We start from the raw sequence: 17,223 nt of genomic DNA on the forward strand, positions 1-17,223 counted from the left end.
TGTTGGTTTTGTCAAAACACTTTTTTAAATGTCATCCTTGTGGAATTTGATGTAGGAACAAAATGGCTTGTGACTGTATCAAGTACAGAAAGGGAAGTTCTGTCTCACAGAATAGGCTCCCAGCTGTTACCCTAAACCTGCCCTGCAAGGATAGCTGCCAGGACTTAGAATGGTTCCCTCAGTTAAATTTGCATCGTGGTTGTGGCTGCTGGAAAAGTCCAGTAGTTTCACTGCATAGAAGATGGAATAGTCCCAGCACTATCCATCTTGATCTTTAACTGAGAAAAAGAATGTATAAAGCAGTAAGAATTTTCTGATAAGGATAACTGCTGAAAGCTTTTCAGTGTATTTTAACTAGCTCTACCTGGAAGTGTATAACAGGTAATGCTTTCAGAAAAATGATTGGTGCACAGATGTGCATTGCTGCTGCCCTGAGAGCATACAAGGGTCAGGGAAGAAACACAAAAACATTAAAGGATGACATTGGTTTATTTGAAGGAACCATAGAGAAAGTGACATGAACAATGCAAAATAACCATTATCACTACACTCATGATAAAGTAGCATTTCCCAGAACTTACCCTAGATAAGATAGGAGCAATAGGTACTATTTTTAGCATAAGTAAGTTTTAAATACTAACTGCTTTAAATAAAAATGGACACGTAATGTCTCTTAATCTAAGTCCTTTAAGTCAGGTCCAGTGCCAATACTATGTCTGCCATTGCTGATTACAATATTCGCAAGGCTGCTATTATCTAACTTCCTGTATAGGTATGAGAGGGTTTTAAAAGAAACAGATGGCCTGCACTGGTACAACAGAGATCTGAGGCTATATTTTTTCCAGTAATTTTTAATTATGTGAACAAAGAAAAGAACTTAAACTAAGCTCTGTAACAGTTGAACGCCAAGACTAACACAAGTTGCAACAGCACTTTCTCTAATTCCTGTAGGTGTAAACACACTCATGAAAATAGTACAGCAACAACGTTGTGTTATAGCTGCACACAGCAATTCAGCTTTAAACTGAGGGGGTCACAAAAATATAACCATGATTGAGTATCTTGGATTCACTCATCTCTGAAAATCAGTGTTATAAATTTTTAGGATTTAGTTACACATTTTCTTCTCTTTATCAACACACTGATAGACTTATTTTCTAAATATGTACACAAGGAAAACTATGTAATGATACTAGTTCCTGACTTACAATGTAACTGAATATATTTACTATTTTATATCTTCACAAAAAACTTAGTGATATCACAGCCATACTTTGTAGCTAAGGAACGTCGCTTCATCTGACTTCTTTCCTTGGCCTGTTTTGCAGTTCTCTGCAAAAGAGAAAGGTACTGTTGTTGCTTGGAAAGCATTATTGCACAGTTAAGACTTTAATCTAATTTGCAGCAGACAACGTACTAAAATGCAAGTATTTATTAAGGTGAGTAACCTGTTGCATCATAACACTTTAATGCTACTGACTTCCATTCTCTCTGGGGCCTTCCTATGGGCTGAGCTGTGCCATGCCACAGACAAGGTAACAAAGCTTCCATTACTGAGTACAAACTAAATGAGTACTAATGAAGTATTTCTGACTAAGGTTCTTTTTTACTGGGAGCTTTTCTTCTCATTTATAACAACTTGGGCACTCTTCCTCATGAGAGGCACAAAGCAATAACTGATTTTTACTGTAAATATAATAACATGATCTCAATTACCTATAAGACAGTTTTAGTTTCTCTTGCCAGAGCAAAGCTGTAATTTGCTACAAGTTATGTTCCAAGTACTTACCAGGATAGGTCAAATGAGGAGAGAAGCTATCAATAGGCAGCTGTCCTCAGACAATGCATTTCTTGTTTGGTTGCACAGCTTTTCAGCCCAGCAGCAGCACAACACCTCCCACGGATGGGGAGGGGATATCGAGGACAGCCAGAAGGAGCCGTGACTGTATGGGAATGGAGAGGCTGAGGGCACAGGGGGTGTTCAGCTGGTGACAAGGGGGCTCAGTAGGGCCCTAGTGAAAATCTACTGCCTGGAGAGGCAGTGCTATGAAGTCTACTCCCTAGAGATTACCAGCCCAGAGTAGGTCTGGGCTAGTGAATACCGGCACGCAGACATACTGCCCTGATACACGTTATGTTTCCATGCTTGAAGACAGTGATTTTTTTGCCTGTACCATACTGACCTCTCTGTGGCAGATCGTGCACAGAGTCTGAAGGTTTTCCAGGGAGCACTGCCCTCCTCCACTATAGACAGGCTTGATGTGATCCACCTGCCAGAAGTGACCTTCTGTGGGATTTGTTATAATTTCATTCAACTGCAATAAGCAGAGGACATGACAACAGGAGCATTAGATATTCCTTCTGAAGTACATGTATGTTCTCCAGTAAGAACAAGAAAATAATTCAGGAAAGTAGCTACTCATAGTCTTTATCAGGAGAATGAAAGTGTTATAAATTTTCCGTTACTCCCTGCAGACAGGCAAAGAGCTGTAATTTTAATTGGCCTAGTTTTACCCAGCCTGCAGCACACTGAAGCACACGACAGCTGATCAAGAAAAAATGGAAAGGTTCAGTTTTCTTGACCGGTACAGTAAATTATCTTCAATGTCATTTTATCAATATCAAGTGCTGATATTAAAAAGGTTGTAAGAAACCCACTCTCCACAGGACTTTTCATCTCAGTATTTTAGATTTTCATTAACTTGCATTTTCAAAAGCCACAAGCAACAGTAAGCTAATCTCATGCATATGGCCAGTAATGGTAAATGATTTTTGTTCTTTTGCAAGATTATAGGGGTGTAAGCAGAATTTCTTTTAAAATCTAGAACCAGTATCTTCTGAATTTCAACTTCACAGCAGAAAAAAATGGTATTCAGAAATCAAAATACTGCCTTGTGTAGGTATATTCTCTCTCCCAGCTCCATTGCTTCCTATCAGTAGAGAAGCAATCACAGCGGGGGAAGAACAGCAGTATTTTTTTTTTACGCATTTTGAGGTGATATTGAGGGGAACTGTCTCATCTGGTTTTTGCTAAGCTCCTGCCAAACATTCTGCAAAGCAGGAGTAGCCTCATACTACTGACTACATCCATTCCTTAATTCTGCTCACAACCATACAGTTTGTGAACAAAATGTATTTCAAATAAAATTGGCTGCAATGTAGGTATCCCTAGGGAATCAAAATTCCTGTAATTAGGAATTACATCCCTAATTGAGGATGCCTGTCCCTTTTAGATGTCTTTATGTCTTTGATGACACTGACGTTTTGATTGTTTAGTTTTGTTTGTGTTTAGTGTATGTGTGGCCTTTTTTTCAGTTTTTTGTTTTTTTTTTTTTACTCTGTTGTTGGTGCTGGGTAACCTACCTGAAGCCTGTAAGAGTAACATACTAGATTTCTCTGCACTGTCTACTCCAGAACTACACGGATTAGCTCTAAGTGTTCAAAAAGCAATATTAATACCTGCCCAAGTGGAAGGTGAGACATCCAAGAGCTCTCCAGGAGTTTCTTACGCTGACTCTTAGGTGCATCTCTGATGTTCAGATAAAGCTCGTGGGCATTCTGATGACAGAACTGGCAAACGCCGTGTTCAATTTCAAACACCTTAGTCCTGATGTAGCCATGACTAGAACGAATCGAGAAGTCCTCCTGGCAGGCAAGAGAGCAGAATCGCGTGTCCCAGGCACGGGCCTGGTCAAGCTGAGTCGTGGGCTGCTGACAGCTGAGACAAAGCGGGTTCCCTTCACTGTCCAAGGCTTGTAAATAGCCTTTGGGCAGGGGAGAGCCTTCAGTTTCAGTCTGATCTGGACAAAGACCTGAAAAACCTTTTACGTTCTCCAAAAGCAACCTGTTTACAGAGAACAAAGTACTGCTATTAGTAAAGCAGGTCTTCAACAACACAATTCTGTAAGTCATTTTGTCATAGAATCAGAATAGTTTGGGTTGGAAGGGATGTTAAAGACCATCTAGTTCCAACCCTCTGAGTGAAGAATTCCCTCCTAACATCTAATCTAAACCTCTTTTAGTTTAAAACCATTTCCCTTCGTCCTATCATTACCTGACTGAGTAAAAAGTCACTCCGGATACGCATTGCATATTTCCATTAGATATCTTTTATGCTCAAAAATACACATTTCAGTTGGAAGATCATCTTACTTGGGTTGGTATCTGCACAGCTGCATGTCATACTAGCTAAAATAATGGTGTGTTTATAAAGAAAAGGTGGTTCCTTTCATGCACATATACACATGAATGTATATGTCCCCTTTTCAGCAGAAGTCAAAGGAAAACATCCTGGTTTCTCTCTGCAACTTTCACAGCTGCCTATCAATTTTCTAAATAAAGTTTGCCTTGAGGCAAGAACTGTCTGAGAACAGAGGGCATTTTCTGTCCAAAATTTTCATATTTTCTGCCTTATTCTGTATTATGAAGTAGAAGAGAAGAAAACTTTGCTACCTAATTTGAGGTTGACTGCACAAGCTAGCCTGAGCTAAACTCTTACTTCCTTAACCAAATAGTGTAACTATTTTCTTGTTTCATTTTGTTACTCAGTTAATTAGAAGCTATATCAGCAGACAACAGGTATATATGCACAAGCTAAATCGTTAATGGCTCATTACCAATTTCAGCAAATTTCCTACCTAAATACTATAGCTCAGCAAGGTAAACACTCATAACAACTTTGCTACTTTAAAAATAAAGTCTATGAAGATAAGCTTAATCATTTTACTGCATTAAACTTACTTTGTGGAGTGGCCTGATTGTTCAGTAGAAGCACTTTCATTCTTCAGACAAACCTTATTTTCTTTAGAGATGAGGCGAACACTGCCCCCACTGCTGCTAGCTTTGCTAAGCGAGGCTGCTGCCACATCCTCCTTGGTCACATACCTAAAATAATTCAAAATTTTGTCAATACATTAAAACACGAAAAATCTCTCTCAAAGAATATTCATACTTGGCTGCAACAAGATTGGTGCTGCATATTCTCTTGAAACATTCCTTACATCCTGGACTAGAAATGAATAGTTTGGGAAAACATACTTCTCCATATGACTTCCGTATTACATAAGATTGCATCTTCTAAAACCAGGATCAACTCCATTCAGCAAACAAATTATTTTGCATAGAAGAATTAAAAAGGTGAAAGTAATCTGACACTGATTGACAGTAGTATCTGAAAGCTATTTTGTTTCAGTTTAGAGAAGTGTTAACAGATATTCTAGTTGATACAGGAGGCTTTAAAAGCTCTGGAGGACTCTTGCTCAGTTATTTATCTTAGAAATCAATTTTCACATGAAAATATACAAACCACCACCGCTTTTAAGTAAAATTATCTTAAAATCCCTTCACTCTGATCATTCTTCAAAGAATGACATTCAGACAACTTCTTATAAATACACCTCTCTGTGTTATACAAATGCTAAACCCCATATACCACCTTAGGACACCAGTGTAGGTTACAGTAGATTTTCTAACACAGTTTGCAGTTAGATCTTTCTTACATTTTATGGAAGAAAATGATCAGGCATCAGGTTAAGAAATACATACTACTTATACCATTGGAATTAAAAAACTCTGTTCTCTTACTTGAATGCTTACCTCCATCAAATAATACATATAAAATGCAAATTCTCACCCTGGAGAATATAACAGTAGGGACTGAGAGGCATAAACAGGCAGAGGCACCTTGGTGAGTAAGCTAAGTAAGGTAAACCTGTACAAATGAGAATTTTTGTGAAGAGCGATGACAGCAGGTAAGCTGCAAGTGTGTACTGGGGAATATAATGCATCAGAAAAAGGACAGAAAGTGGAAAAAGGTGAATTCAGATTTTAACTAGGATTAAATGCTATCATTGTTCAATACCACCCAGTGAGAAAAACGATAATTTTGAGAAATGTCACCCACAGGGAAAAGAATTATTTGAAGAAAAACTGAGTATGAGAAAGGTTTGGACTAGGCTGTGAATTATAATTAAAGGATTGTAGCATTGATGGCAACTAATGATTTATTCCTGCTTCAAAGCAGGAAATGCAACAAGATTTTTTTTTAACCTTGCTTTTGAGTCCCTAACGGTCACGATTTTTCCTCAACAACTTCTAGCAAGCTCCAGGTGTTTAAACATGCAAAGCAGAAGGCCAGAATAGCTGCTGAATGTGACACACTGAGGGACAGGGAAGCAGATACTTCCCTTCCAACAGATTTACTGACGTGCTCAGTCGCCTACTCCTGTCACTATGAGACAGTCATTGAGCTGTGGGTTTACAGTCCCAGCATCTCTCCTCTGAAAGTTACATTAAACACATGGAGCTTCATGCAGCAATAAATAAGGGGGGAAAAAATACGTACCTTTTTGTGCTGCCGGCCACTGACTGCTTTTTAGACAACTCCTCTGCAGCATGAATAGGACTACAAAATATCTGACCACTTTTTCTGACAATTTTCTGTTTCACTGCTGTGAGGCGATTCCATTCTTTCACAAACCTCAGTATCTGGTGGAGAATGCTATTGTCAGCAGCATGACAGGCATCGAGCAGAAACACTTAATTACAGAGAAAGGGAGCTAGGAATTACTATATTCAAAACTCGATGGAAAAAAGCTGGTACAAAAAAGCTGAGATGGTCTCTTCAGGTCAGCTTTCATGCAAGCTTGCAGCCCCCTGTTCTTGCTCAAGCTGAGACAGCTTTGGCATTGTCTACTATGGCTCTGCTCTGAGAGGTATGCTGCTTCAGAAGGTAGAAAATAAGGTTAGAAATTGACTTTTTAAATCTGAGCTACAGTGATAGGAGAATGGTTTTGTGAGAAAGCCTGAAATAACCCTTCTTGTGCGAGTGAAACTGCTGATGGGAAAAACAGATGGGCAGAAGTTTTCTTACAGCTGCCCTGTTCTTTTTGCACTAGGCCGCTCAGAAAAGGAAGGTTTGCTCCAGTTACTTGAACTGCATTTATCATTTGGTTTACACACCACCTTTCTTCTTTCCTCTAACCTTCTGATACATGCTTAACACCAGGTTAACGGTTGGTGTACAATTGTTTCAGCTGTGGAATTTTAACAGAACCATAGAGGTACCTGCTCTGAGGTGACTGTATTCTTTTACAATAATACAGTGCCAAAAAAACCCACATATATTATCAAAATTACTGTGTTAGATTTGCTATTAGTGGTATGACATCACCAAATTATCTTAAAATTATACAGCTGGTTCTACCACAATTCCACTCTTCTCTGGGGCATTACAGTGCAGCACACGGTGATCTATGAAGGTAGAGATATGGCTTAGCATCAAAATATTCAAAGGACAATAATTTTGAGCAATTTAACCTGTACTTCATCTTTTATCAGAGCAATCTCAAACTGATACAACTGTAGGATCCTACAGAAAAACTGATGAACTGCTTAACACTATATTTCAGAAAGGAAATGGAGAATATAGCATAGTATTGATCAGCTTTCCTTATTTTGCATTTAGAATTTGAAAGTATAATAAAATAAAGCTGCTCTGAGGGACTTAATCATTTCTGGTAGTGAACCTCATGGATTTTTACAGGCCAGGAAGCCACATAAAATTTTGAAGCTGTAAACTGACAAAAATTGGATGATTAATGGATTGACCAAGAGGAATTGAGTAGAAAAAATGTTCCTACATAGGAATTTAGAATTTACAACATGGCTGCTTTCTTTAGGATGTGTGTAGAGGAAAAATGGTTTCATCCCACCACCACCTCTCCAACAGGAAACAAATGGGAGTAACAACATGACCCCCAGTGACAACAATATGAGCCAGTAGTGATAGGACACAGTTTTCTTTTTTTCCACTATTTGCTGACTTGAAACAATCTAGTAGGCAGTATCACAGTGTTTCTGAACGTGGACTGTGGTAAGAATAAATTGTGCATTGTGCAGTATGGACTTAATTGTGATTTCAGCTTCATCCAGCAACGTTCTTCAAGACAATGACACATCAATAATTTTCTTTTTCTCTTTAAAGTATTTTTTTCATGGCAAATGTGAAAGTGTACTGATCAGTCTTACTTCTAAATCAGAGCCACAAGAAAGAAGTCAAGGAAACTGCAGGATATAACAGAAACATGGGAGCAGTTACTAATGTGGGTATTTTAATCTACAAGGTAACATAGCGCATCCAATTTAAATTCTGATTTCATTACTTTTAGTTCTTGGTTTAACAGCATTCATGTTCTCACACACCATTATGAATGTGCCCATTATTGCTGAAATAACTGAAGATGCTTATCGCAGTGGAGTTACGCCCTACACAGTGTTGAACATTGTTAGGAGACCAAAGGATGAAGCGAGAGAGGAGGCCTGCTCAGAACTGCAGCTCTGATACAATCTAGCACGTTCGTATTCATCACGCACCATACATAATTCATAACCTTTAAAATGCTATTTTGTTGACTTATGAATGTTAGTTACTAATTCTGTAAATGAGAAACTAAATGATGCCTGGTTGACTCCATCTACAGAAATGTTAACAGGAGGTATGATAATCTGCCAGAGGAACAGACTGCATAATTAATATTCACATCAACATTTATAACATCTGCTTGCACTGATGAAACTGTGCCTAGATCCCAAGGCCTGAAAGTGTTCTGCATTTATTAAAAAAAAAGTCCAAGCACTCCATATTAAACATTATAGTACTGTGCCAGTAAAATTTGTACTTGCCAATGAACGATTTTGTTTATGCTGGAAGGTCTCTGGCAAATCCTCCCAGTTATCCAGCTGTATGTCCAACGGAATGAAATTATGATTCAGTGGTTCACCATCCTACACAAGAAAACAGTTTTGTTTACAGATGAAATGTAGTACAATCTAGAAAAAATGATCTGTTTCAACTGGATTATCCTCCTCTTCCAACTAAATTTAGACCCTGAAGGTAAGATTTTTCCAGGAACAAATGATAAGCCACACATGCATGATAACACTACAGATGCAAGAAACATTACTCACATTAATATATCCAAAAGTAAACAGGGTGAAAGTTTTACATTTGAAACTGATTCCTTGCAAATAGTTCAGAGACAAACAAACTGCCTTAAAGTAATAAACAGAAATTATAATTCTCTTGACTGAATTTCCAAGTGAAATGAATAATTATAGAATAGAGAATGTCATCCTTCATTACCATTTAAATTCAGATTTTATTTTTTGTTTTTAATGTTATGGGTTTTTTTTTTTTATATATGAACAAGTTCGACTCTACCTAATTTTTCAGGAACAAGTTGTCCCCAGAGCATTCACATGACCCAGGAACTTATTGATGATTCACAAAAATTTGAGGGAAGGATTTAAAGCAGATTTCCCCAGTGTATTATGGTTCAGTAGAAAGATTTTGTGCGATATATAGCATAACAAAGTTCTGATTCAAGCCAAAACAAACAGTTGACCAATACCATCCAAAATGTGTTTTTATCTTAAAGTAAAATGTGCAAAGCTAGGAAGCATAATATGCTTTATGTATATCACACAAATTTGCAGATACAAGACAACACTTTTTTTTTTTGACTGTTTTTTCCAGCTCTATCAGCTCAACTAATAAAAATGTACTGCCTCAAAGACTTGCCCTCAGCTATTCGTGATGCTTTACAGTTGCACCTAAATACACTGACTCATTCAGTAGCTTCGGAGAAACCTTCTAAGTAAAGGCTTCCAACCCTTAAAAGAAGTGATCAGCAAGTCCTGTCTTCTCTATGAAAGGTGACCTAGAAAATTATCACCTGCTAGTTTCTGTCCTACTATGACCGCTGGATTAATGATAACGTGTTTTATTCAAGAAATTACTTATACACAGCACCAATGCCTACCTTTGTGAAAATGTGGTGGCAATATTTTATTTACTTATTTAGTCTGGTGGGATTCACTGATTACTGTAAGTCTACAAATATTTTGGAATAGCACACTAGCTGCAAAAAGGAGAATAGTTTATCATTCCAGTGATTCAAAGTTGTGGTAAGATACTATAATAAAAACAGGAATCTTAAATATCACTTCAATTCCTAACAGGTAATCTGAACATACATCTAGTGCATTAGCACCTTATAAAGATAAGCTAGGAGAAGTGTTAGAAGCTATATATCTAGAGAATTATTACTTAGTTCCACAGAGAGAAAGAACTAGAATAATAAACTACCTAATTTTTGTATATTTCAGTTAATAAAAAAATACAGTTTTTTATATAAAGCGTAACAAATGAAACATCAGTATTTCATAGGACATTCTACTTTGGCATTTAAAAATGATAAAAAGCATGCTCATTTCAGGTTTACCTTTGTATAGAGGTGAATTCTATCAGTGTTCCTGCTTGCACAGAACATAAGCCCATCATACACTAGAAATGTGTCCGATTGATCTAAATCTTCTATAAAGACAAAAAATTTTGAAATTAAGAAATTTTCTTCATTTTGTCCACTCAGACATTAAAAACAATATTATACCTGTCTTTTAAGGAGTTATGAAATTTCCCAATTTGGTGCACATACAAACTTTTTTCTAGGAACACTGTTAATCTCTCATCTTTTCTTCCCTACCCCCTTCCAATTTTCAGAAATTGGGGCACCAACTTGAAGAAAATATATATACCACACTAGGATTCTATATCTAATTCCAGAATAACAAGATACACACAACTCAAGCTGCAAGCTATTAAGATGTCTCTGTATTTTCTGTTTCTCCTGAACTACCCATCATCTCTTTTATCTGTGGCTGTCCTGAACGCAAGTAAACACCATCATAAGTTTCAATAAATCTCTATGTTGTAACTTAAGGTTCACACTCGCTAGTTTGACATAGTTCCTATGTCAGCCAAAACCCCTGTATTTCCTCTGGCGTTGTTTGAAAAGAGTAGGTTTAGACATCATCAGAATTCAGTAAACATCCCAGGCTGAAATGAAAAGTCATGTGCTAGTCTATGTACTTCTTTCTTTCAAATACACTTTTGAAAGGTTTTCATTTAAAAGTTCTGTTTCTTGCCAGAGGCAGTTAAGACAGTTTCACAGACAAGATACTATCATCTTTCTTTCGCAGGAGTCCCACTTTACCTTCTCCACACTTTTTTTCACCTTCTTCACTTTCAATTTTAACAGCTTCTTGTTCACTGATTTCAACAGATCGTTCAGTCACTGTTTCCCCCAAGTCTTCTCCTTTATCTTCAGCATTCCATGCTGTTCTCTGTTCATTTCTTCCAGAGTCTTCTGACATGCTTTCTTCAATCTGGCTAGCAGGATTTCTCTGAGCTACAGATGAAGAAAAGTGATCACTTATACTATCCATATAAACAGCTAGAGCTACTCAGTACGTATATGGACACAAAACTATGCAACTGAAATGCAAAGAAATTGCATTTTGCTCTCTAATATCATCATGGTGCAACCACTTTTAAAAAAAGCTAACTTCAATATTAGGAGCGTAAACACATGGACCATGGTATTCCACTTCAGCAATTTCATGTACCCAGCTTTATGTCAACATACATGTAATAATGTGGTTAGCAATCGCCTATTATATATATTTATCGTACACCTTAAACACATGAAGTAGTTTTCCAGGCATTGATCTATACTTAAGAAATTCAGAAGTTGTCCTTACTTAATCAACCAGAGAGACTTAAAGAAAAGAAAAAGAAAAAGAACCTTACTCCTTTCTTTGCAATTTAAATTGCAAATATGGGGATAGATTTATAAATATGTTTTAATAAGTTCCCAGACAGCATAAATAAATTTAATAAAAGATATTTATTCTGATCTGTTGGAGTGAGAAATGCTGTATTTTCAAGGCAATGGCTCCCATGATAACTGTACAATACCGAAGTTAATAAAAACATCTACGCTACATCATTTAGTTTTGACAAGCTGTGAAAAACTTTACCATTTAATTGGATTCAGAATAACCATAAACCTTTGCAAAGGAAAGATACGTTTGCTGCAAAGAAAACGAAATGTATATTCTTGCTCACTATCTGTATCTTGTTAACTTTCAGCTGAAGTCTCTATTTGTTTCAAATTAGAATAACTGAAAAAATCCTCAGGAAAAATAAAATTAAGAAAGATCACTTAACAGGTGTCTGTCTGTTAATGTAAAGGTATCATTCTTCACAGTTTGCCTGTAACTGTGTATATTTATATATTTAAAAATACTTTATTTTCTGAAACTAATCACAACTGGAATGAAGAACGCATGGGTCACTTACCATTACTGTTCTGAGGGCAACTGCACATTTCACAGTAAGGCAGCAATTCGTTATTACCGTAAGTGCAAGCACTACAGTGCCAAACTTTAGTTAAAGCTGTGCTTTTACTTGAAGTGTTTGAGTCACAAGGAAGGACTTCAGCATTTTTTTCTGTAAACAAAGTGGACTTTTTTCCAGTTAAAGATTTTTTCTTTTTCTTACTGGAGCTGACTGGAGTAGATCCACTTACACTTCTTGCTCTTTTAGCTTCACGTTCAGATGAACTTTCATGACAAATTGTATCCACGTTGTTTAGTCTTGTGGAATCCAGGTTTTCACTGCTCTTCTCTGCATCCTCTTCTTTTGTGACTTCAAAAGATTCTGGATCAGTATTTAATGATTCACTACCTGAAAATATTTTGCGTTTCTTCTCAGAGGAGGATTTGGGGGAAAAGAAGGAACGTATGTCATGCTGTCTTTCCTTTTCAAACTAGGAAAGGAGAAAGAAATATGTAAACCCATCTTGTATTTACAGCATCAGAAATCGCCAAAATTATTGCTTTTATCCATTAGTAGTGCTCACTAATACAGGAAACTAGTTTCAGTTTGGAGATATTTTACAAAAGATATTTTCCTTAAAGAATAAACAGCTAGGAAAAAAGCAATTCAACATTGATCTTATGTTTTGTAAAAATTATTTTCAATATTCTTAACAGAAGTCTGAAAACAGTGACACAGAATTGATATGCTGCATGCCTTTTTTCTGACCATGCCTATTACAAAGAAAGCCTTTAAACACTGCTTTTAAAATAATCATATTGAATTTAATTGTCTATTAATGAAATTATGATTTAAACAGAAATGACATGCTCTTATCAGACTGAGGGTGATTCAAACACCTAAATGATAACATAAGGACCTATGCAAAAACTGGTGACATTTATGCCCAACAAATCACTTTCTCCAACTTCACTAACTTTTTGAAATGGAACTCACGTTGTATTTATTCCACTCATTCAGTGTTTCTCTACTAGTAAAATCTGCAGTGCACACAAAGCTTAGGTAAGCAACGGCTATGTTTTTTTGAAATGACAGAATACTGAAAAACATAAGTTTTAAGTCTTACATGTGTAAATAGAACTTCATTTTGGGTATCTTCTAGACTTTCATTTGGGGCCCAAGTTTCAGCAAAACTCAAAAAATCCCATTTCTCCTTGTCACCTTCTTCAGCCTGCATTCTCTCTTTCTTGCCATTCAAGGTGCTGCCTGTAACTTTGGCCTGCAGAAAGAAGACTTGCATAAAAGTTTTGAAGAATTCACGTTGGAACAAATTTAGTTACCTAAATGTGCTCATTACAAATGTTAAACAGAGTTCGCAAGAGAAAAGTGAGAAACTCTATAGTAACTCAAAATAACTTTGGTTAAAACTGTTCTTCTTTCAGTTGTCCAAATCAAAAGTCATTTTTCTGCAAGAATAAGTAGCATATCTAACATGTGACATATAAAATGTCAGTACCTACAGGAATTAGAATAGTTTCATTCCTCAAATGAATTTCAAATACAGTTTGCAGTTCCTTGATTCTGTAAACTGTGATTACTTTCCAGCAGCAGAGGAAAATGTTGACAAAAATGGTTATCAGTTTCTCAATATAATAACAATATGGACAGAAGCAATTGCACCACTTCAACAAAGGGGTAGCCAAACGCAAGAATGAATTGCCACAGATTGGAATAGAGCACTTAACTGGCATTTGCATCAGAAGAAATTGCATAACCACAATCTCATTAAGTTCTGACAATTAGAGTTTAAAAGGCTATTCTCCTTCTAGCTTTACACCTCTGGAACTGTCAGAAGATGAGAGCTGACACAACACTAACACACCTCAGCTATCAAAGCAAGACACATAATAAATGGCATCAAAGGTTATAAAAAGGTCACAAAAGCAAAACAGCTAAATGACTTTTAGTTCTGTGAAGATCTTCCAAATACTGAAAGAATGTAGAATGGGGAACTAACCTTCCTAAAACAACTGGGTAGTACCTGACAACAAGAAGGTAAGACTACTTGAACCTTGGGTGAGATTAAGAAATGTTATTTGGGAATGCTCCTGTATCTCAGAAATGAAGTTAGAAAAGTATAACATTCACTCAATAATACTAATAAAAAAATCTCCAGGTGTTATGACTGCACGGAAAACCTTAAATTTATAAATTGAGTAACCAGAGCAATAAAAGGCTAGAAGGAAGAAAAAACAATAAATGTGAACTATCCCATTCACCTTAGCAAAGAGTTACCTTATTTATCTTTCAACCTTAAATGGAGAGCAAAAGATAGGAAACACTAATTCAGAACAGTCATTTTGATAATTAGCAATTCTTGGTCTATTGATTTGTCTTATACTAGAACAGTGCTCTAGACAAACAAAAATGTTATTTGCCACTCTCACTTAAGTGGTATCTTAAACACAGTGAGTTCCTGGTTATTTGGTTCTGTTCCACACATACCTTGCGATTCAGCATTGCCCACATAAGAGGATCCAATGTTCCTTTTGCAATAAGGAAGTGAATATTCACAGAACTGCACTGCCCAATTCGGTGTGCTCTGTCTTCTGCTTGCTTAATATGGCCTGGATCCCAATATAATTCAGCAAACACAACATGAGTAGCAGCAGTGAAAGTTAAACCCTAACCAAAATAAGCAAGTAGATAAATTTTAGAAAAAAAATCTCCACACAAAGCTACATGCTGCACAGAACATTTTTATATGTTAATAAGGGGGACCATGGGGACAGGAGATGGGCCTTCTACACTGATTTCTTCTTTGACCCTCAGGTAGGTACTAATAAGATTCAATAAACACTCCAATATTATGCAAAGACTGCATACTGCTTTTTGTTATGGAAATAAATGTTACTTATTAATCTGGTACTTTAAGAGAGAAAATGGAGTGTGTTGTTTTTGGTTTTTTACTAATTATTCAAGCACAAGATGCTGCTGCTTATCTTGATTTTACTCATGGAATTTTAATGGAGGCTTAAAACAGTTAACATGATTAGTGCAAAAAATGAATACATATGTCTCCAAAATATATACTGTATGAACTGCCTTCAATTAAATAACTTGAGTCATCAAGTGACATCAGTATTTATTCTTGAAGTTTCTTATTTCACATACTTCCTTTTTTTAATCCTACCTGACCAGCTGCCTGAATACTCAAAATAGCAACTCGTGTATCAGGATCCTTCTGAAACTGATTAACAAGACGTATTCTTTCTGAGGAAGGAACACTTCCATCTATCCGTATGTAGCGAACCTGTAACATATTATAATAGAGACAAAAATGAAATCATCCCTGCTCATTTTTTGATCCAATCACCCTCTGTCCCCCAATACAAATACAAAAACATCTGTTCTATTCCAGTCATGGGGACAGGGGTAACTCAGTAGCTTTTTGACTTTTGATCTACAATTAAGCCTGTTTATCTAGAAAACTGATGACTGGGCACTCCCCATTTACAGAAGACAACAGAGTGACAGAAATTGTATACTCCACAGAACCTGCAATTTCCCTGATGTGACTAATCAAAATTCAAAGCACTTGCAAAATAATAGCTTAATATTAAATAGCACAGTTAACCATTGTTCCCTAGCAATGGATGAGAGTCTATGACCAATAACATGAAGGTGGTTTGTAGACATTTTTATTGCTTTTAATTAAACAGAGAAAAAAACAAAGTACACAGAACCATACTGGTATATGAAAAAAAAAAAAAAAAAGCCACTTGGGAAACAACTGCCTACAACATTAATTCAATAATGAAGTGTCATACCAGATAAGAGTGTTTACATTATCCTTGTGTACAAAACAGTTCTTCCAAATTCCACAATCCTTTTAATCCAGTGGCACTGACCTGTATACACTCAAACTCCTTAAATTCCAGGTAGTTCTCCTCAGTTCAAACACACCTGTTGTGTATTTGTAAAGTCTGAAATTAAATGAGTGCGCATTTGATAAATTATTACCTTATTTTCTATAACTGCCTCTGTACAGGCTTGAAGCATGCTTAAGTGGTGAGCAAAAACTAGAAACTTCAATTTGTCATTTTCAAGCATCATTTTGATATAGTCCTTTACTGCTCCTGCCTGGAGTAAGAGAGTAAGTTTTCATTAGTTAAACATATAAAACATTCAAAATGACAGTTTTTACTTTAATGCCTTTCAATTTCTTTTGAAATGAAAAGGTAAATGACCATGGTTTTTGTTATCCATTTAAGATTTTATGGAACAGTAATTATTAAATTATTCAAATTGTTTTAAAAAGTACCATAAATTTATGTCTTAATAGTGAAACTTATTTCCTTTCTTTAGAGAAAGAACCTTCATCCTCAAAAGATCACACAATTAGATGTCACTTCTTTCAGATTTAGATGCAAATAAAAATACTTTTAGTTATGACACCATTATCTGGTGTTTCAAACCATGCTAAAATAAACCTCCTAATTTCTGTCCAAACATAAACGGATAAGACATTGCTTAATGAGAACATCTGTATCTGCAGCCATAAATCCATGTATCAAAACCAAAAAAATAGTTTTGATACTTTCATGATACTGCAATCATGAACTGTTAGCATTTGCATATTTAAACATTCATAGAATTCTTGTCTGTCAAGTATCATTTTCAATAGCTTTTATAACAGCAATTAAAATAATGACAGTTACTAATAAGATTTATCAATGGTAACTAGTAAGATTAAATAGTTAATAGAAACTAATAAGATTCATCAAGATCAGTATCAATGGTTAATGCAATACCCACAGTTGCAGTCCCCTGACTTTTTTCTCTTTTTCCTCTTTCAACTTTCTGTCTAAAAATGGGTTGACAGTGATAGGGGAGAGAATAAAAAAGTATGGAAGAAATAGCAACACAACCACAATAATATCTTTAAGATATGCAAAAAAAAATTAAGAAAAAATTTCAAGTAGTCAGTCTCTGTCCTTATTGATACAGCAGCCTGCAGAACTTTTATTTATTTTTAAATA

General features: G+C 36.0%; 1 protein-coding gene across 2 annotated transcripts in view; it reads right to left on the bottom strand.

Annotated features, from left to right (window-relative positions):
• Positions 1–470: 470 nt before the first annotated feature.
• The window catches only part of ZRANB3 (zinc finger RANBP2-type containing 3), a 47,397-nt gene continuing 30,644 nt past the window's right edge, over positions 471–17,223 (bottom strand). For both annotated transcript variants that reach the window (XM_068687354.1, XM_068687355.1), the window contains exons 9-21: positions 16,205–16,324; positions 15,375–15,494; positions 14,687–14,866; positions 13,308–13,460; positions 12,203–12,671; positions 11,055–11,249; positions 10,284–10,375; positions 8,683–8,784; positions 6,344–6,486; positions 4,741–4,884; positions 3,460–3,844; positions 2,184–2,315; positions 471–1,332 (exon numbers count right to left, since the gene is read on the bottom strand). In XM_068687354.1, the coding sequence (XP_068543455.1) occupies positions 1,234–1,332; positions 2,184–2,315; positions 3,460–3,844; positions 4,741–4,884; positions 6,344–6,486; positions 8,683–8,784; positions 10,284–10,375; positions 11,055–11,249; positions 12,203–12,671; positions 13,308–13,460; positions 14,687–14,866; positions 15,375–15,494; positions 16,205–16,324 (2,334 nt within the window). In that variant the 3' untranslated portion in view covers positions 471–1,233. The remainder of the gene's footprint in view (positions 1,333–2,183; positions 2,316–3,459; positions 3,845–4,740; positions 4,885–6,343; positions 6,487–8,682; positions 8,785–10,283; positions 10,376–11,054; positions 11,250–12,202; positions 12,672–13,307; positions 13,461–14,686; positions 14,867–15,374; positions 15,495–16,204; positions 16,325–17,223) is intronic.

The sequence above is a fragment of the Anas acuta genome, chromosome 6, assembly GCF_963932015.1.
Source record: "Anas acuta chromosome 6, bAnaAcu1.1, whole genome shotgun sequence".
NCBI classification, from domain to species: domain Eukaryota; kingdom Metazoa; phylum Chordata; class Aves; order Anseriformes; family Anatidae; genus Anas; species Anas acuta.